A 21,328-nucleotide genomic window follows, 5' to 3' on the forward strand; every position below is an offset into this window, starting at 1 on the left:
AGTCATTGTTCCCAGTGCACCGGGGAGGTTTATGACAGGAAAGCTCCTAAGAGCTAGAAAACTTCTGTGAAGTTATTCTGAGCATCTAAGAGCACCCATCTCTGGATCATTTCCCACGTGGAACACTGTCTTATGGCAGCCTGGGCTTTATTTGTTCTGAGGTTTACATGTTTGAACTAACACGTAAAACAGTCTTCAAATGGTCTGATCCCAGGAGGCAAGAGTTGCCTCTTCTGTGTTTACGAAGCCTGCACACCACTAGGGCTTTGAACACCGTATAAACAGCTAAGGAGGCAGCATCAAACTGCTGCTGGATTTAAGATACGTGCTTACGTCACTAGCCCAGGGCCCTCCTCCTCCCCAGCCTCCACGGCCTCATGACCCCGTCCTCCGTGTGCTTCTAGGTGGCATGCAGAGGAAGCTATCTGTCGCCATTGCCTTTGTGGGAGATGCCAAGGTGGTTGTTCTCGATGAGCCCACCTCTGGGGTGGACCCCTACTCAAGACGCTCGATCTGGGACCTGCTCCTGAAATATCGCTCAGGTAATGGCCACTGCTCAGGGCCTGGGCTCCCCCTGAGGCTGTACCTGTGGTTCCCACTCTCTCACACCTGGCAATCGAGTACAATAACTGCCGAACCTACACTCAGATGGGCTTTTTCAGTGTCTTGGGTGAACTCATGTTCCAGTTAAAGCCTCCTGAGATTTTTACACAAATATAAACAGGGAGTCACTGATGAGGTAGCCTATTTCCCAAAATATTCTAGAAAGTTCTCTCAACCTGCAGCCCTCTGTCTAGAATAATGAGTGTGATTCAAGGTGAAATTCCCCTCTAATCGGGGGGATTCAGGTCACCTACAAACATCTTAAGAAGCTCCGCAGCCATCAGATGACCACTCGGGAGGGTGAGGGTGATCTGCCGGGCATCCAGTGCTCCAGGGGACTGCAGCAGATGGAAGGGTCCCCAAGTGGGGCTGTCCGTCTCTGTCACAGCATCTTTCAGACAAAGGGCTCAGATTCAGAAGACACAGCAGGCAGAGCTGAGTACCCACAGAAGTGGCAGTGTGGTTCAACCCTGTGGTCAAACCAGAGCTTCCCCTTATTCTAGTCACACAGTATTTCCCCGTGCCCTCCCTGAAGGCTTGCCATCCTAGAATCCTCAGTCCTGTTTTCTTTTAATGACGTCCCCAGTTAGAGAGAGAGAGAGACAGATCTTTACAAAGGTTATAAATGCAGAGCCTAATGATCCAGAGAAGGTACACGCAGAACTCAGTGATGCTGACGAACAGTAACAAACGAGTCCCGTATACAGCGATTTGTCTGAGAGCCTGTACCAGATGAAGAGATACTGCCTGTGACAGTGCTCTGCAGTATGTAGGATGCTATGAAATGTTAGTTGTTGTTGTTATTATTATCCTAATATCCTGGGATTTGCTGCAGAATTAGCCTCCCCCCCCACCTTTTTTTAACTCCCAGTTTTTCCAGCCATATGACCAGGAGGTTGCTGTACATCCTCTACCAACTAGGGTCTGCCTGGTGACTCCCTAACCCCTGCCCTTGCAGGTAGAACCATTATCATGTCCACTCACCACATGGACGAGGCCGACCTCCTCGGGGACCGCATTGCCATCATCTCTCAGGGAAGGCTCTACTGCTCGGGCACCCCACTCTTCCTGAAGAACTGTTTTGGCACGGGCTTTTACCTAACCTTGGTGCGCAAGATGAAAAACATGCAGAGCCAAAGGAGAGGCTGTGAGGTATGTGTCTGCCCAGGGAAGGAGCCCGCAGCATCGGGCTCCCACTCCGGACCTTTCTGCCCAGTTGAGCTCCAGCCATCAGAATCAGCTTCTTTGTTTCTGGGACCATTTGCAGGAGATTCCGATAAACACATTCTGAACACATTCTCCTCCTACAAATGCTTTACCCAAAATGAAACACCAGTTTTAATGGCCTGAAATATTACACACTAGATTACACACCAGTCTCCCAGACTTCACATGTGGTTTGGTGCAACACAGAAGCAAGTGTCTATTCTGCAAGGTTAAACTGTTAGAAGAATAGTTGTTTAAGCTTCCTTTTTTTCACTCCAACGTTCATGTTCCCTAATTAAACCTGAATTCCAGTGGTAAATTAAAGCTAAGAAAAGGCCTCCTTGGGAACTATGACCTAAAAATGATGAACCCAAAAAATACCAACCAGCAGAGAAACTTCAGCATGTCAAGAGAACTAGGTTTAGGTCTGGGCTGCAAACGGGACAAACTGTGTAATCCTACCTAGGCAAATTACTTAATTCCTCATTGTTCTTTTTTCTCCACATGGAAAATGAAACTAATGACCTCTGCTTCTGCTTCTTAGGGATATAAAGATAAATGAGATAAAATATTCTAAATATTCTCTGGGTTCCTTGGAAACAGGCATTGCTCACATTCAAAATTGTCACGATTCTTATATTACAGCATCATTTATGCCTCTAGTTTAAGTGTCCAGCTGCTGCTGGGTTTTCCTGTCCTGGGCAGGTTTCCATAGCCCAGTGTGCAGCGCAGGGAGGGACGAGCAAAATGTCTTGTACAAGCAGAACCTGCAGCTGCCACATAATTAATGACAAGTCACAGGGAGCCTTTGAGGTGCTGCTTCTCTGTGTGCCTGACTCACACACTCTCCAGGATAAAATCAAGCAGCTACACCCTCAAAACGCTCAGATGAATTAATAGATTAAACAGTGAAGAAAAACACGTGTTGACCACACTTGGCAGTGAGAAACGAAGAAAGCAGGCATGACGGCAGTCAGCATCAGGGAGATGTTGTCCGTGAAGGGATGTGCATCTTGTCAGTCATTGCTGTCCGTCTGTTGTAGGGGACCTGCAGCTGTGCGTCTAAGGGTCTCTCCAGCAGTTGTCCAGCCTGTGTCAATGATGTAACTCCAGAACAAGTCTTGGACGGTAAGGACTGGGGCAGGCTATATCCCGGTTCTTGTCTGGTGACCATCTCCCAGTATCATGGGGTGTGTTCTGTTGTGATGCTTTTTAATGGGAGCAAGGAGAACACTGTGTACTTCTTAGACCCAAGGTCATGGATTGTTCATCTTTTTCTTTGAGCGCTTTCTCTTCTTCCTCCTTCCTCCATTCCTAAGGGATTTTCAAAATCATGCATCTAAGGGCCCCCTTCCTTTAATGAGAAATCCAGTCTTTGTTCACTCTGCGTCCTTACCCTTATTAAGCCTCCATTCCTGGGTCTTGCTCTGGCTCCAGGAGACCTTAGTGTCTGGAGACACACTAAATGCGTGCAATGGCGCCCTCTAATGGGACCATGGTTATGCACAGGTCTTACAGCAAACTTTTGGAGAGAGTCAGAGATAGCATGCGTGGACAGCAAGTCTGGTAATATCACACACTCTGTTACACTCCCGACTCTCCCCTCAGCTTCCCAATTTTCCAGTGGTTCTCCCTTGAGTTAGGGTACACTTAAGCTCTCAGAGGTACCCCCACCTCCAGGGAGATGAGGTAGAAAGGCTATCCTATAGAAACAATTTCTTACACAGTAGCAAAGCTAAACTTATGTACTAACCCAGGTTAATGAAGCAGAGAAAGGTTTCTGCTTATCAAAAAAAAAAAAGATTTCTATTTACACACTTTTTTTTTTTTTTGAGACAGAGTCTGGCTCTGTTGCCCGGGCTAGAGTGCCGTGGCGTCATCCTAGCTCACAGCAACCTCAAACTCCTGGACTCAAGCAATCCTACTGCCTCAGCCTCCCGAGTAGCTGGGACTACAGGCATGCACCACCATGCCCGCCTAATTGTTTCTATATATATTTTTAGCTGTCCAGATAATTTCTTTCTATTTTTAGTAGAGACGGGGGGGGGGGGGGTCTCACTCTTGCTCAGGCTGGTCTCAAACTCCTGACCTTGAGTGATCCACCCGCCTCGGCCTCCCAGAGAGCTAGGATTACAGGCATGAGCCACCACGCCCGGCCTGCACACTTTTTTCTAAATATGAAGAATTTACTAACTGAAATCTGGTGGAATAAGAAAACTAGACAATATTCATGTTCTGTGACTAAAACTTGAGGGGAAATGCCCAGAGTTGCTTCGGCACTCACTCTCTCACCTCTCTGTGTACTGACAGACCCGTGAGGAACAGAAATCGTCTTTTTAGGATGACATTTCTGTGTCTTTTTCCTACCTGCCTCGCTGTGGGTCTCTCCCTGTTCTCTGAAGATTCCTCCCCGGAGGGATCTTGGTCAAGAAATGGACATTTTAAAAAAGTTAATACTAATATGTTTAATTACTGTTTCACCAAAATAAAGTTGGAAACAAGGCCTTCATGGCTGGGTGGTAGTTTTTTTTGAAAAACATTACTTTAATGCTAAATAAATGTTTTCCTTGTAGAGAATAGGGGTGCCGCGAATGGCGGGAAGCGCAGAGGGTAGTTATGCCCCAAACAAGGGAGAGAGAGTCGTTTCCAGCCCCGGCGAGGTCCGTGGAAGGCTTTCGCTCGCACACGTCACGCACCACACACTCGCAGACCTCCCTGCCGGACGCCCAACGCCCTGCTGGCCTAAGACACACGTCCAAGACACAATTCCTGGGAATCCAGGGACTTCGGGTTCAGTTTCCTTCCTAAGAGAACAATGAGCACGACCCCTGGAGAGCTATCAGGGCGGAGCTGCTCCCTCCCACAGAGAACTCTCCAGCCTCTGCATGAAGTCATCCCACCACTAAAGACAATCTAGTCCAATTTGCAGATTTGACGTAAAACAAACCTTCCGATCCAGCTAAGCAGAAGGATTTTGGTTGAAAGCCCTGAAATCTCTCCATATGGGTCATTTTTTAAAAATAAAAAAAGAGCCAAGCGGGTGACCCTGACTCTCTCTAAGAGAACTGCTTTCCAGATACTTACGTTCTGAATGTCCGGAATGCCTTTCCCTCCGGCCTGCCTCTCACCATAGCGTGTGAGGGAACTGTCTCTTCAAGTGCACGCTTCCAGGTTTTTTGAGTTAGATTTTTAGTTTGTAAGTAATACATGCTCGTGCCTACAATCCAATCCTGACCGTGTGAGTGTAGCAGGTAAACCATTGTTAGTGCTCATGCTCCACGTTACACGCCATCGCGCCCCCGCCCTTCCCCCAGCCTCTCTCCATGGCTTCGTGACCCCCTTCTGCACTTCCTGTGAGCTGAGAATCAAGTTTTGTTTTGTTCAGGGAGGCAGGTGCAATCCCAAGGGAAATGTTGCAGTCCTTCGAGAAGTTAGGCCGGGCATGGGAGTGTGATTTCAGGACAGGGACTTCTCGCAGCTTGAGCGCCAGTACCAGATCAGTGTCTTGGGCAGGTCCTCCCTAGCTTGGGCCAGGAACATGAAAACAACTTTGACTGAACCCTTAAGTTTGCGGTGAATGACACAGAGCCACAAGAACGATGAAGAGCTTTCTTACCTGAGATAACGTTCATGATAACAATAGCAGCTAACACTCACCCATGTGCCAGGCTCCGCTCTAAGCGCTTTGTGTGTGTAACTCACCCCATCCTCACAAACAACAACAAAGTGGGTACTATTATTTTCCCCTTTTCACAGATGAGGAAACTCAGGTATGACCTGCCCAATGTAGCATAGCCTAAGGAGAAATATGTTCAGAACATTTGATTGAACAAAGGAGGAAACGGCGCCCCCAAGGGTACACAGCTAGCTAGTGTGGAGCCCTCTTGCTGCCATCTCTTTCTACCTGTCAGCGGCCATCACGGGGCCAAACCTGCGAAAAACACACTTAACAGAGTTTCAGTCCTCCGAAAGAGTCGCTACTGAGTAACAGTTACTCAAATGAGAGATGGAAGAAAGTGGAAACCTGGGCAATCTCACAATCTTCCAGGTTCTGGAAAATAAAGTTGGCATCCATCTTTTTTCTTGTCCTAGGGGATGTGAATGAGCTGATGGATGTGGTCCTCCACCACGTTCCAGAGGCAAAGCTGGTGGAATGCATTGGTCAAGAACTTATCTTTCTTCTCCCAAATAAGAACTTCAAGCAGAGAGCATATGCCAGCCTTTTCAGAGAGCTGGAGGAGACGCTGGCTGATCTGGGGCTCAGCAGTTTTGGAATTTCTGACACTCCCCTGGAAGAGGTAAAGCAGAGGTTCCAGTTGGTTTCTGTCAGGTGCCAGAAGAGGCGGTTCTTTGCAAAAGTCTAACCTTAGAGCAAAGATTTGTAAAAGCAGAAAGCATAATTCCCCACCCAAGCATAGCACCTATCTTCATTTTTGGCTTACTTCCTCCTGCCTTTGTTCATATGCATACATATTTTACGCAATTGTGGTCATCATGTGCTTACTTTCGTATTTATAGAAGACAATGTTCTTACATAAAGAGTCACAATAGATTTTCTTTCCATTATGAAGCAATACCTAACAAAATGGAGCTCAGCTTAGATTTCTCTGAGACTGGGAGTGCCTAAACCAAACTCTCTCTTTTTGTCTTCTTGACAGATTTTTCTGAAGGTCACGCAGGATTCTGACTCAGGAACTCTGTTTGCTGGTATGGTGCTGGAGTGTGTGGCTCCCCACCCCCAACCCATTGCCCCAGATCTATCTTGAAAGGCTAAGGAAAAAGTCACAAAATAACAATGCTGGCAAATACTCCTCCATAGTATCTGACCCCCAAATAATAGGTATTTTGTATTCTTGCTGCCTTTGAATGATGAAGGACTAACAGACCAAGTCAGATCTGGGCGGGAACACTCTGGATGAATCAGGATTCTTATGGAGGTCAGGGTGGGAGCTTCATCCTCGAACTTCTCACCCTACATCCCCAGTTGCTTGTTCCTGCCACGGTGTTATCCTCATCTCCACCATCCCCCCATCTCCACCAGGCCTCTGATCTGTTTCTGTCTGCGTGAGTGGCAGCTGGCAGAGTCCTTAGTGATAATGAAGACAGCAAACACAACCCAGATGCCAGCTGCTAGAGTCTTCTGGCCCTTTAGAGATCAAGATAAAATCATTCTGAGCCCTCATTTAGTGGCCTGTGGACTGTGAAACTATGGGGACCAACATTCCTGTGGATTCTGGGAATCTCTCTTCCACACGTGTCAGCCTAGGCACCAACCTGCCCCTTCCATGATTTTTTTTTTTTTACCAAAACCCACAACCACGCAAACCCACAGCTACGCATCCGTGAGTGTAGTAGGCTAGACTACAGAGGGTGGAGGCTGGGGAGATGGAAGTGCAGGAGGGGTGACCTGCCACAGCACAAACCACGGCCGATAGAACAAGAGGCACCCACTGCAGTGAAACCCTTCTGGCCACAGGCAAAGCTGTGCAGCAGTTCTCCTTTGCTCCTTAGGCTCCTGACACCACCTAAGCCACGGGCTGCCTCCTTCTACCCAGTGTGGCATATCCTGGCATTTTCCTGTGCAAAGAGTGTTTTCTCCCTGTGCGAATTCTGGTATTATCTCTTGAGATAATTTAGTTTTCACGTTGTTTCATAAGTGATCCCAAACGTTTATCGGCTATGCCCAGGAGTACCACTGGTCAAATATACCAGCCCAGATGAGCTCCAGCCCATCCAGGGAGATTATGTGGTGGCCAAAAGAGGGATTATCCACACAGGTGGGGGTGAGGTGGGGAGCAGTCCTCGGGAGGGGTGGGAGCAGCTCACTGCAGGGCCCAAGTTTTCTTATGAGCTTTGCAGAGACAGAAGTTGAATTCTCTCAGTTCACCCAAAGCCAAAGACTTACATTAACTAAGACCGGAATGACAATATACTAATTTATATCAGAAATTATGCTGGATTCAAGAGTTAGGCCTTTATCTGCACAGAATATGCCTTCTTAATAATTAGGTCCTCTCGGGAGAATACATTACACATCAGAAGACTGGGCAGCATGGACAGAGAATAGCATGTTCCCAAGGGACAGTCAAGGGTAGAGGTTAAGAGTGTAAGCTCTGGAGTGAGGCAGACCAAACATCAAGCCTTAGCTTCACAATTTGCTAACTGAGTGGCTTTAGGTAAGTACTTAGCCTCTTTATACCTCAGTTTCCCCATCTGCAAAATGGTGATAATAATAGCATCTACCTTTAGAGTTGCTGAGAGAATTAAATGAGTTGATGCATGCCAAGTCAGAACACAGTACATGATCCCTGATTAAGACTTAGCGACACTCTAATCTCCACATTTGCAAACCATCTCTTCCCTCAAACTTGTGTAGCCCTTTACACTTTACAAAGCACTTAACATCCATTGTCTTATTTGATTGTCACCGTAATCTCATGAGGCAGGCAGGGCAGGGATCTGCCCCATCTTGGGGAAACTGAGCTCACAGAGGTTGGATGACTTGCTTAAAGCCACACAGGCTTCCCGGTCTTACTCTCTGGTTTAGCTCTCAAATCTAGGATCCTCGATTCCATATTCTTACTAACTCCCGCTTTTCAGATGGCTAAATACATTTTTGAGTTAGCTCAGTTTTAGAGGATGACATTTTCTGATCTTGTCTCCAAAGTTTGAAGGAACCTGTAGCTGTCCATTGGGGTCACACATTGCAAGGCACCAAGAGGGGTCAGTGCCACTTCTGAAGGGGTGGCTCACAGCCAGTGACCACTAGACAGCCACAGAAAGCCAGGGCCAGACTGGTGATGCTGAAGTGGCCTGGGGCCCTCGGCTCTGGCCGGGTCAGTGGGCTCCATTTGGATGGGGCCGTCAGAGAGCAGAGCCCGGAAGTTTGAGATGAAGTCAGCCTGCAAAAAGGAGAGGCGGCAGGGATCCCAGCAGAGGGAGGGCTGGCCACAGCAGATCAGGAAAAGAAGGCTGGAGAACTGGGACTCTGGCACCAAGCAGTCAGTGAATCTTTAGGACTTCAGCCCTCTGAGAACAGGAGCTGGAGCTACCTGTCACCAGAGCCTCTGCTTCCCACACCTGGCACATCGTAGGTGTGCATGAATGTTAGTTGAAAGGGAGAGGAGCTGACCCAACTCCATTTATAGCTGCCCTAGTCTTGGGACTTGAGGAGGGTTAAGAAAGCAGCTGTGGTCCCCTAGCCTCTCCTGTCCACCACGAGCTGTTCTGCAAACTATGGCTTCAGCACAACTGACAACTCGCAGTGGTTTATATGGCATGTTCCCCTGTGTTATCTCGTTTCATCTTCAAAACAATTCTGTGAAATGCTCTCATTTTCACTTTACAGTTGAGAAAGCTCAGACTCAGACAGGTTGATGCATCTTGTAAGAATCAGGATTCAAACCCCAGCCCCCTAATTTCTGATTCATTAGTCTCTGCCGCTTTTCAGTGTCCTCTAAGAATTCAGAAAGAACCAAGCTGGCTCTGATTATTAATTTCTTTAAGTACACAGGTAATAAGGGAAGATATCTTGTTTAAAAGTTCAACCAATAATACACAAAAGGCTGCAGTCTCCCGTCCTACTTCATCCCCTTCCCTGTCCAACTCTGCCCTGCCAGGGGCGACCTCTGTCCACAGTGGTGGGCATTCTTTGTGTGTGATATGTGAACTTTCTAACATAAATGTGACCTTATTACATGTATGTTCTGCACCTTAGTGCTTTTCTCCTGGGTTACATATTTCAGACCTCTCTCAGTGACAATGTGTTTAGAGCTACGTTGTTCTCGTGAACGCTAACAGAGAATTTTTATGTGATTTCTGGTGACTCTATCTATAGATAATTATATGGAAAAATAGATTTTTACAAAGATTATCAACCTATCAGGACTGGTATTTTGTTGCTGACTTAAATGAAGGGGAATCCAATGCTGTAAGAAAAAGTGGCATGAGAGATCCGGACCTTATGGGTGTTTTTCCAAATTATTAATTCATTCTCCCAACCCAGGTGGTACACAGCAGAGATGGGAAAACGCCAGCCTCCGACAACCCTGTCTGGGCCCAGGAGAGAAGGCTGCACAGATTCCCCAGGGCTCCAACGTCCATGGCCCAGCGCCCACTGCTCAGCCCGAGGGCCAGCCCTCCCCACCCGCAGACCCCGGCACCCAGCTCAACGTGGGGGCACGGCTCGTCCTGCAGCACGTGCAGGCACTGCTGGTCAAGCGATTCCACCATGCCGTCCGCAGCCGCAAGGACTTCCTGGCCCAGGTATCATTGCCAGTGGGCTTGGGTCATGCTCAGTCACATGTCCCAGCGTGTGTGTCCCCTCCTGGTGTTTACCCCCGTCCTGAGTCTTCCCGCATGCAGGGGTTCAAACACAGCCATGGCCAGGCGCGGTGGCTCACGCCTGTAATCCTAGCACTCTGGGAGGCCAAGGCAGGAGGATAGCTTGAGCTCAGGAGTTGGAGAAAAGCCTGAGCAAGAGCAAGACTCCATCTCTACTAAAAATAGAAAAAATTAGCCCTGTGTGGTGGTGTGCACCTGTAGTCCCAGCTACTCGGGAGGCTGAGGCAGGAGAATTGCTTGAGCCTAGGAGTTTGAGGTTGCTGTGAGCTAGGCTGACGCTAAGGCACTCTAGCCTGGGCTGCAGAGCGACACTCTGTCTCAAACACAAACCAGCAAACAGACAAACAAACCAACCACAGCTGTGAGCACCCTGTTTAGATTCTGTCTGCTCTGTTTCCTCCTTGCCAACCCTTTATTTTGATTCTTGGTCACACAAACCTTCTTTGTAAATTGGGCCTCACTTAGCAAAGAAAATAGAATAATAGTGAATATGTTAATGTTGTTTTTGTTTTTACAGTGAAGGGGAGAGTCATGCTCTCGTTCATTTTGGCAATTGGACCCTATGTATCAAGGTCATCGCCCTCTCTTTTCCTTTTAATGTTTCTTTATTTAGAAAAAGAAACTCTGGTTCAGAGAGAGCAGTGAGCAATGTGACTTGCTCTTTGAACTGCCCTTTACCATCTGGCTGAACATTGGCCTACGTTCAGATTCCCCAGCGGCTACCAGAACATTCTGTTTTCCTCTCCAGTCTTGCCTTTGCACGCCCTGCCTGTGATGTTCCCCAGAAGCCTGACCTTTCTCTCCACCGGGGCTCGATTAGGAGGCACAGGATAAACGTCTAAAAGAATGCGCGTGTGTGTGAGTGTGTGAGAGTGTGTGTGAGTGTATATGTGAGTGTGTGCGTAACATCCCACATGTCGCGGCCCACGTTTCCGCATCTATTCTCCACAGATAGTGCTCCCAGCCGCCTTCGTATTTCTGGCTCTGATGCTCTCCATCATTGTCCCTCCTTTTGGTGAATATCCTGCCCTGACCCTTCACCCCTGGATGTACGGGCAGCAGTACACTTTCTTCAGGTACGCAGACCCCCGGGGCCACCATCCTCCTCCATGGGTGTGGGCTCCTAGGTCACATGCTGCTTGGAAGGGCCCCTTCCCACTTCTCTGGGACCTTCACCAACATGGAAGGGGTCCACGGGCTGCCCTCAGAAGGGAAGTTAATGTACCTGTCACTACCTGGAAAGGTGATCCCAAGTGGACAGGCAGGACTTCTTGGGAGGAGGGGTAGGAGAATGCAATGCTTGGGCAAGTGGATTGAAGCTCCATCTTTCTGAGGCATAGATGATGAAGCCGTCAGAATGCTGGCTGTGTTCAGGAAACCTACCCCACTCCCAGGAGACCTATAACCACTCCAAGGCTGCGGCCAGTGCCTTGAACACATGCCTGGCATGTGTAGCCATTCAACTAAGGCTTTGGCTGCTTTTGTCTGCTCTGTCCCGGTCCTGTGTCTCACTCTGTTCAGCATGGACGAGCCGGGCAGTGAGCGGCTGGCAGTACTTGCAGACGTCCTTCTGAACAAGCCAGGCTTCGGCAACCGCTGCCTGAAGGGAGAGTGGCTTCCGTAAGTCCCTGCGCGCTCCTGCCCTCACACCACTAGCTCTGCTGGGAGACCCCAGTGGTGGGGTCCAGCGTGGCAGGGTTGGAGCGGCCCCTGTCAGTCCTGCTCTGTGTTTCCCGGGTCGCTTCCGTATCTCCGACCAGCGCCCACGCAGCCTCTCCTCCGCGCTGTGTGCAGGGCCTTTCGCTGCCTCCGGGGGAGCGTGTGCCAGTGCACAAGGTGTAGAGGGCAGCGGAAATACGCCAGGAATCCTCGGCGTTCAATGTGTTTTAACTGCTCTTGTCCAATCTTTTTCAAAGCCATGGATGAGGACCAAAATAGACTAATTTCGAATTCTTCTTTTATTCTACTCGTCAACAACTAGAGCTGCTAGAAGAAAAAAATGGGAAATAAAATAGTCCACACGCTAGATAATTATTCCCCAGCCCCACACCCAATCAACAAAATCCTAGATTTGATATTTCTGGAGCAGAAACTAACCTCCAAGAGTATAAGGAAAAAGTATGTGGGTCTGAGGAAGAAGAGGAGGATAGGTGGAGAAGGAGAGCGTTGGGCACGATTTCTCATTTCTAGGGTTTTTTTTTATATCAAATTTGGAACTGATTGTGTAATATTTTCTTATCTTCCCTGAGGGAGTACCCCTGTGGCAATGCCACCCCCTGGAAGACTCCTTCTGTGTCCCCAAACGTCACCCACCTGTTGCAGAAGCAGCAATGGACGCCAGACGACCCTTCACCGTCCTGCAGGTGCAGCACCAGAGAGAAGCTCACCATGCTGCCCGAGTGCCCCGAGGGCGCCGGGGGGCTCCCGCCCCCACAGGTACCCGAGCCCCCACGGGAAACCAAGGGCTTGGGACAGCAGGGACTGGGGACACACATGGAACCTCCCGTGAGCCAACTCACGTTTCAAACTGACAGTTGCACGAGGGCTAAACTAGGCTCCCGGGGTCCTCTCAGAGGGGCTTCCCGAAGGGCCCTGGGGCTGCCACCTGGAGGAAGCCGCTGACTAAAAGCCTCATTTCCCACCGTACGCTTCCTATTCAAGCTAGTAAGAAAATGCTTTTAAGCATTTAAAAAATCATACACATCATATATGCTCATGATAGAAAAATTAGAAAACACAGGTAAGTCAGAAGAAGAAAAAATCATCACTTGGAGATAGGCACCAATAACATTTGGTTTTCATCCACCCAAACATGATTGTATTCAAAATATTATCTCGAAAGCTGCCCTTTTTACTGAATAACATGTCATGAACATACATCCATGTTAATGGATATATATCTACATTGTTTTTAATACCTGCATACTATTCTATTATTTGGACTTACTTTAAATTATTCAACTGATCTCCCATTGTTGGGCATTTGAGTTTTCAATTTTTCTCCACTATAAACAATGCTATGATGTACATTCCAATGCAGATTTACTTACATACTTGTTAACAGTCTTATGCTTGCCGTGTGCTGTGTATCTAATGCGCGTGCATGCGTGTGTATACACATACACGGTCAGCACTCAGTTTTTTAAGGAACATCTGTGATCTTGGCTCTGTGCAGCTCCCTATCTTGGGAGTTCTGAACTCTGGAATAGATCACAGTGATCCTCTCCTGGGGGTTTCGGAGATAGTACGAGGGCCATGCAAGTCTCACTTTGTATCTGGTTGGTAATGGGCCTCCCAGCTGACTGCACAGTGCTGGGCCTCAGACGACTCTCTCCCATGATTTGGCAGTAAGTGAACAATTCCCAAAGAGGCAGTGTGGTGCAGTGGGAAGGGCACAGGTGTGGGAGGTGGAGAGGCCTGGGTGGGTTACCTGACCTCTCTGAGCCTTAATTTCCTCACCTGCAAAGTGGGGATAACTGCACTTATCTCATAGTATTATTATGAGAATTTAATGAAATATGTGGGCAAGGAGTTTTTAGAGTTAGCTTGAACTCAAGTGATGACAGCTCCAAACTAACAATGGATAAAATGAGACCCAACTTGTTTTGCTCTCATCTAAAAGTGTACGTGGGTGGTCCATGATGTTTTATCCTGCTCTTCCTCTGTGCTAACTAGGCCTTGACCTCATCGGCCAAATCGGCAGAATTTATTTTCCAGGCATCAGAATGGAAGAAGGACAAAGCAAAAGAGAGGGCAAAGTGTGCAGAAGTGCTGTTTTTAAGGAAGATTTCCAGAAGCTACCACATAGCACTTGCACTTATATATCACTGGCCAGAACCTGGTATCAAGGGACACTGGGAGCTGAGGTCTTTATTCTGGGTGGCCATGTGCTCAGCAAAAAAGGCCACTGCTATGGCAGTGGGGATGAGCAGATAATGGGGGACAACTAGATTTTGCCATCATATCTATCACAATTGCTGGCTTGTCAATGATTCTATGTTAATGAATACCCAATCTTTCTCTTTCTTTATATTCTAAGGCATATACCTTTATATTTCTCAAGCAATATATTTTGTCTTTGAATCACAACTCAGCATCATAGGGATTCCAAAATAAGGACACAAGGAGCTTGTTTCAGTGTCCTTGTTCCTCTTGTACCCCAAGAGGAAGCTTTGCTTGTTTGGTTTGCGGTCAAGTGCTGAGTGCTCCTGGGACTGCGTCTGTTCAGAGTCATCCAGCACCAGGACCCAAGGCTGTGACACTGTATATTAAGTTCGCAGCCAGGAGAGGGAGGGAAGGCCAAGCCTGTCCCCATGGTGATGCATTCCCTAAATGAGTCCTCACGTCAGCGCTGCCTGTCCAACTTGGAAACTTATCTCCAGTGGTGTTAGTCCGTGGTCCCTGGGGAAAAATTTAACAGGCTTCTACAGCCAAAGTGCTGCAAAAAGGCAAACCAGTTCCTATGATTTTCTTTCACTCCTGCATTTCCTCACTACCATTCATGCCTTTTTTGGAGCAAAATTGAATGTCACATATCTGCACAGGAACTGTGCTCACTCGAGTGCACACTCTCTCTCTCTCTCTCACACACACACACCTATTCACATTTACTCACCCCACTCACTCAAACACACTCCCTCAGCCAGCCTGGAATAAGTCCAAGGGTATGGCCTGATTCAGAGGGGGTCAGTTGTCCTCACCTGGAAAATAGGAATGGTAGATACAGTCGTCTCTAGAGACCCTTCCTGCTCTAACATTCTTTACATGGTGGTGGGTCCTGAAGTGGGTTCACTCTGTCCCTGACATCTGGTATACATGGAGATAGAGTTGTAGGAGTATTTTGACATAATTTTCAGAAAACCATCTATCACAGACTATCCCAGGCATCAGCAATTGTTCCAGCCTAGATTCCACCAGGGCACTGTGGCAGCGAACACTTCAGTGCACCGCCTGAGAAGAGGCGGTAGAGCGGGAGGGCCAGAGCCACACAGATGCAGGCGCGGTTCCTGGGCCACCACACAGGCGCTGTGCCCCAGGGCTGGCCAGCTGACCCTTCTGAATCTGTTTCTCTGTCTTTAAATTAAAGTAAGAATTCCTCTTTCACGAGTGTATTAAGATTAAGTGAGATCGTGTATGTAGGGCATTTAACGTAGTGTCTGGCACACCGTGAGCATTTAGCAGACACCCGTTCTCTTTTTAGCTGAAGAGAGCAGAAAAAGATGGAAAGACTCAACTGCAGAGGGAAAGTAAAATTGGAAAAGGGAGGAGGAGATAGGAAGTGTATGGAAGTGAAAAGAATGGTATGTGGTATGGTATGTGGAAAAGAATGGTATTTAATGCCACCAAAAGTCTTCTCGGTTACCCCTGGGTAGCACCCTTGACAGAGCAAATGCTTTTGGGGAAGGTTTGTGACTGACCCGTGAAATTGGCTAAGATGAGAAACTAAACACAATGTGTTCCCAAATTTGAAATAATATTGCCATCTGGCGGCCAAACTCATGCACTTTTGAATTCTCCAAAAGCTTTTGATGAACTAGCTTTCAGTCCTAGATGTATTTTGAAAGTGATTTGTAAATTGTAGGGCACTATTCAAATTCCTTCATTAATGTCACAAATATATTGTGTCAACTGTACGCCAGGTACTGTTCTGGGTGCTGGGAACACAATAGCCCACAAGTCAGGCAAAGTCCCTGCAGAGACATACAACAGATGGCAACAGGTAAACAGATCCCCCAGAAGGAAAACCTCAGAGTGCTGTGACGAAAACATGACAGAACATGGTGCTAGAGAGTGACTAGGAACAGAGAATGTGCTCTGGGGGATAAAATCTGAAGTGATAGCTGCCCATGGCAAGCCTGCAGGTAGTTCCCAGGCAGAGGGAACCGCCAAGTGCAAGCTACATCAGGAGTGAGAGGGCAGGCGGGAGTGAGGGGATGGCGCGGCAGGTGAGCCCGGAGGAGCTCATGGGAGGACTGTGTCACCTTTACAATGAGTTGGGCTCTGGTCCTAGGATTTATTGGAGTGTTTGAGGGTAAGCAAGGGGACCGAAGGGTTTGGAGACATTTTACAGCTCAATCTGGCTGCCGGCTGGAGAATGGGATGTGGAGGACCAAGCGTAGGATCAGAGATACCAGTTTGGGAGTTTCCATAGAGGCCTAGGTGGTGGCTTGGGTAGGGGGGCAGTATTGGGGGCGGAGAAACAAAGATGGATTGGAGGTTTATAATGTTTTGGAGTTCAGCCACCCTGTCTTGTCAATGGGTTGGAGAAAAGGGGAGATCAAAGATGACTCACACCAGTGATGTGAGAACTAGTGAGATGCCAGTGCTTTATTTAGTATTTTCCCAGCAGCCGAGTCCATAAATAATATTTGGAGAACAAGTAGTTTCACAAACTGTAAGGCCTCCAGTTCCAAAGTAATTAACGTGGGTGTCTCATTGCCTCAGAGAACACAGCGCAGCACTGAAATCCTACAAGACCTTACGAACAGGAACATCTCCGACTTCTTGGTAAAAACATATCCTGCTCTTATAAGAAGCAGGTAAGAAGAGACTTTTTTTATACTTTTATCCTGGATCCCTGGAGAAAATAATAACCAAGGACAGAAGATAATTTACTCTCATGATTTATCTATGATCAAGACAGTTAAATTTTTTTCTTTTTTCTAATTTGAGGGCCTCATTCAACAGGGGAAGCAATTGAGGCATATACAAGTAGAATGCAACTTAAGATTAATTCTGGCTTTTGTTTTTGTGTTTAGGGCAAGCTGTCTTAAATTTTAACCCACACACTATTAAAAGTAATGTCAGAAAAGCATAGAAATTATTCGATACTGTGGCCACATATTTTAACTAGTTAAGACAGAAAAAGTTTGGAAAGAGGAGGGAGAATGGTGGGGGGGAATTGAGGAAAAGGAGAGCAGCAGGAGGGAAAAATAAGAAGCAAAAAATTAGACCCAGATAGGAAAGAGGCGGTGGCTAGCGTCTGAGTGCCTCTGCAGGGGAGGGGCTGGCATATTCTGTGAATTATCACCCGTTATCGCCACCCTTTAACGTCCAGTGAACTCCTCAAGGAGTATCTAGTTCTCTCAGCTCTGTGGCCGTTCTTATCAAGCCTCACCCAGGGTGGAAGGGCTTCAGCAGCCCCTAACAGAGCAAGCAGCTTGACAAGAGCGTGCTGGGAGAGAGGGTCCTAAGGATGCGTGTGCTCTGGGGCTTTAAAGTAAAACACGGTTTATGGTAACTCTAGTAGTACTTTCAGTTGCTTCCCCTACTAGATCCCTGAGGAAGGGATAAATGGACTTGATTAACTAGAATACATTGCAGATGGTAAAAGCAGTTGGCAAAATCAAGAATGCCATCCAAATCCCAAAATAAAAAGCAGAGTGCATAGAGTTGATTCAATAATGAAATCAACAACAACCACCCCAAACTTTGTTCTCAGCAGCAAATTTGCTGTATAGTATTTTGCATTTTTTGTGCTTGATAGCTGATAACAATGATAGTTCATGGGCTTGAACTCTGGGGTCAGGAGTTGACATCCGTTCATTTCCCATCTTGTCATTTTACCCCAATTTGTCCGAAAGCTGGTGTCTTAACTTTGGGCTGTGGAGTAAGTCAGAACTCCCCCCGAGTGTGCAGGGTGGAAGAGGGGAGGGCTGCATCCTTCACTCCACTCTGACATGGCCTTGCCATGTTGTCTGGGTCTGGGTTGGGCACACTGCTCTGACATGACCTGACAACAGGGCCACTCAGAAAGCCCAGCACGTGGGATGTGACTAGGAGAGCCAATGGTGGAAAACATCGGTCCTTTCTCTGCATGTGTATTCAGGCTCCACCCCCAGGCTGGGCGGCTTCCATGTTGCTTGGATCTCAGGAAATGCAAAAATGTCCCTGAAGACCCAATGTTTGGGAAGGAAAGTTAACACCACTGCTGTACTTGTGATATTCATTGAATGATTTTATTTTGGCTTTCAGCTTAAAGAGTAAATTCTGGGTCAATGAACAGAGGTAAGAAACTATTTTTATAAGATATTAAAATCTCAGATTGATCTATTTAAAATAATTGCACATAAAAGCCACATATCAAAGCCATGTGGATGGGCTGTTCCACATGTGCTCAGGAATTCACAAGACATGTCCTGAAGGACACATGGCTAGGGACACCCTGGACTCAGAAGAAACTCAGTGGTACATCTCCTTGGAGGATATAAGTGGGAGATTGTATTCCCTGACAAGGAGTTCTACAGTGTTCTCCCCCCAAAAACTGTTCTAAAAACCTCCAAGTGTATAACAGTTTGTGACACTACAATGAGAGGGACTTGTAGCCTAACCCTGGACACTTGTTGGCCCATTCCTTTTAAGTTTCAGAAGGTCTGGCCCAGCCCCAGACTCGCCCCATTCCTGAGGCATCCTGGAGGCTCAAGTGGTTCCAGAGGTTTAGAGAATTGTGAGGGGTATTCTAGGAGTGAGCTGCCTCCCAGCCTCCCTCAGGACCTCGACTTCCAGAAGGGTGCAAGATGGATGTTGACTTGCTTTCCTGGGTGGATTCTAGACCATAAATGTGAAGTCTGGCTTTTAGAATTGCTCCCTAGAGGGAACTGCGGGGCCTCAGCTGAAGTCTGAGTGAGGGGACAATTTGAGGCCCTAGGAAATAAAGATCTCCTCCTCTGTCTTGCTGAACCAGCAAATTAATTTTGTTCTGTTGAGGAGTTTGGATTTTGTCCTGCCGCTGAAGGTTTTTAAGCCAGAGAGTGACATGCTCAGCTTGGTGTTTTAGCTGAATCACTTTAGACATCCAGAGCAGCAGAGCATCCCAGTTCAGAGCGAGAGCCGGGGAGGACGTGGGAGGGCCTGCCTGCACAGGTGTGAGGCTGGAGCCCTGAGAGATGGGGATGTCAGGACTGGGTCCTGGTTAGCTGAAGGTGCTTCCAGTGCTGCCAAAAATATCTGCAGAGCACAGAGGCAGCACAGGAAAGGAACCATTGGTTGGGGTGGGAGGGCAGGCAGGGCAGGCATCAAAGAGAAGATGCTGTATGCAAGGTGAGTTGGAGTTAGCCAGATGCTCAAGAAAGGGAAAGGCACCCAGGGAATCTAGCAGCCCTACAAAGGCCAAGAGACATAAAGGCAACCTCAGCCATGTGGAGCTCTGGCAATAATCCCACATGGCCAGAATATGCCCGCAAGGCAAGGTGTGAACAGGGATGAGGTCAGAGAGGGCAGACCAGACTCAGAAGGGCCTTGTAGTCCAAGAGAGGGTCTGGACTTCATCCTGGAGCAGTAATGGGGAAGAGTTACAAGTTGTTTGTAAAGTGGAGCAGTGTTGCTTGCTAGTCCAGACAATTCCCCCAAAAGTAGATGTTTCCCCACAGAAACTGAGAGGGCTGCTGGTGGGGGTGATGTTCATGGCACTGATCCAAGGATTTCCTGTTGCCTTGTCAGGTACGGAGGAATTTCCATAGGAGGAAAGCTCCCGGTTATCCCTGTCACAGGGGAAGCACTTGTTGGTTTTTTAAGCAACCTTGGCCAGATAATGAACGTGAGCGGGGTATGTAAACAGACTGGAGATTTGCGTAGGATTTTCAGCTTGCATAATTATCATGAACTAAAAATTATCATGAGTGCTACAGGAAAAAAAAAGCCAAAAACCTCTTGTTTGTTTATATGGTTTTTCTAGGGCCCTATCACCAGAGAGGCCTCTAAAGAAGTGTCTGATTTCCTTAAACATCTAGAAACTCAAGACAACATTAAGGTACTTGGCCCACATCATCTGCCCGAGAGCTGAAAATTCATGAGTGGGCTATTTTATTTTTACTTTCCCAGCTTAATTAAATTCCATCCCTCCCCCTTCTGAAATCTGGTGAGGAATGTCTTTCCGCTGCCAAACGCTTCCTCCTTCTCACGTTCTTGTTCCTGTCGCTAATTTTTTCTTTAAACAGCTGGTGTTAGTGCAGCATCTCAGGTATCCTCTCCACCCTCTAGGTGTGGTTTAACAACAAAGGCTGGCATGCCATGGTCAGCTTCCTCAATGTGGCCCACAACGCCATCTTACGAGCCAGCCTGCACAAGGACAAGGACCCCGAGGAGTATGGCATCACCGTCATAAGCCAGCCCCTGAATCTGACCAAGGAGCAGCTCTCAGAGATTACAGTGTAAGCCACGTGGCCTCAGCCTCACAGCCTTCTCGTCACCTTCCCCACTCCTGGATACCCCAAAAGGATTTTCACTAACATGAAGTGCAGGGCTGGATGGCAGCACTGTTTAATCAGGCACATATGAGTGGACAACTTTCAATGCCTCATGGCCATTCTATCTCCCCCACATTTATTTGGAAAGTCAGCTTATGGTTGGTTCCATTCCCTTTTGGCTCTTGGTAGCAAATTGCTCCTGGAGCCTACACAATTAATCTCCTTGCTAGTATGCACAATGACTGCCAGCAACTGGCAAAGTCCAGTAGATCTTTCATCTCCCCAGTTGTCATTATCTTAGATTCCAGTAACTTCCCCTCAGATGGTCATGCTTTGGAGATGGTCATGCTCTTATGGCACAGCTTCCGGCAGGGCTAACATCCATCTTGTACATTTTGTCCTTTGTTTGCGCTATGCCAGGCCTGTATGGAGGAAGGGTTGGTGGGAGTGCCTTTGTTGGCGCAGACTTCCGGAAGGTGGTGGGGTCCTGATTTTACTACCCAGTGCACTCTGAGTGCTACTGAATGTGCCCAGAGTCATCCACTGAGACTTGAGCCTTCGCTTATGGTGCCTTCCTCTGGACACCACAGGGCCCTAGACTGTCCTATGTTAATTCTCACTCAGCCCCAGTTTCTGTACCTTCTGCAAAGCCTTTGAATATGAAATATGAAATCAGAGGCTTTCTGTGATTATAAAATAGTGCATGTTCATTAAATAAAATTTATAGCTTATTATCTATAACCCTATATAGTTTAGGTTATTTCCACTAAACACTTTTGTATGTTTTCCTCCAGTCATTTATGGTAAGTTTACTATGTATATAGATTATGCTATTTGCAGTTTTATCAGGGCAATGACTGCCACATATGGTGCCTTTTGGGGATTAGTAGAAGTGCTTTTTTCTGTAGGTGAGTGCAGTACATAAAGTTCAGGCTGGATTTTAGCCCCCAATTATCCGCTTAGCCAGGTGCCTTCTACTTGATCCAGAAAAG

At 47.5% G+C, this 21,328-nt stretch overlaps 1 protein-coding gene across 1 annotated transcript in view; it reads left to right on the plus strand.

Annotated features, from left to right (window-relative positions):
• The window catches only part of ABCA4 (ATP-binding cassette, sub-family A (ABC1), member 4), a 133,852-nt gene that overhangs the window by 76,151 nt on the left and 36,373 nt on the right, over positions 1 to 21,328 (plus strand). Inside the window, exons 22-35 of the mRNA XM_012661013.1 lie at positions 405 to 542; positions 1,562 to 1,755; positions 2,853 to 2,937; positions 5,902 to 6,107; positions 6,468 to 6,516; positions 9,815 to 10,074; positions 11,104 to 11,228; positions 11,674 to 11,772; positions 12,402 to 12,588; positions 16,597 to 16,691; positions 18,127 to 18,159; positions 19,591 to 19,696; positions 19,826 to 19,900; positions 20,131 to 20,300. Of these exons, the coding sequence (XP_012516467.1) occupies positions 405 to 542; positions 1,562 to 1,755; positions 2,853 to 2,937; positions 5,902 to 6,107; positions 6,468 to 6,516; positions 9,815 to 10,074; positions 11,104 to 11,228; positions 11,674 to 11,772; positions 12,402 to 12,588; positions 16,597 to 16,691; positions 18,127 to 18,159; positions 19,591 to 19,696; positions 19,826 to 19,900; positions 20,131 to 20,300 (1,822 nt within the window). The remainder of the gene's footprint in view (positions 1 to 404; positions 543 to 1,561; positions 1,756 to 2,852; positions 2,938 to 5,901; positions 6,108 to 6,467; positions 6,517 to 9,814; positions 10,075 to 11,103; positions 11,229 to 11,673; positions 11,773 to 12,401; positions 12,589 to 16,596; positions 16,692 to 18,126; positions 18,160 to 19,590; positions 19,697 to 19,825; positions 19,901 to 20,130; positions 20,301 to 21,328) is intronic.

Source organism: Propithecus coquereli, unplaced genomic scaffold, assembly GCF_000956105.1.
Source record: "Propithecus coquereli isolate 6110/MARCELLA unplaced genomic scaffold, Pcoq_1.0 Scaffold7, whole genome shotgun sequence".
NCBI lineage: Eukaryota > Metazoa > Chordata > Mammalia > Primates > Indriidae > Propithecus > Propithecus coquereli.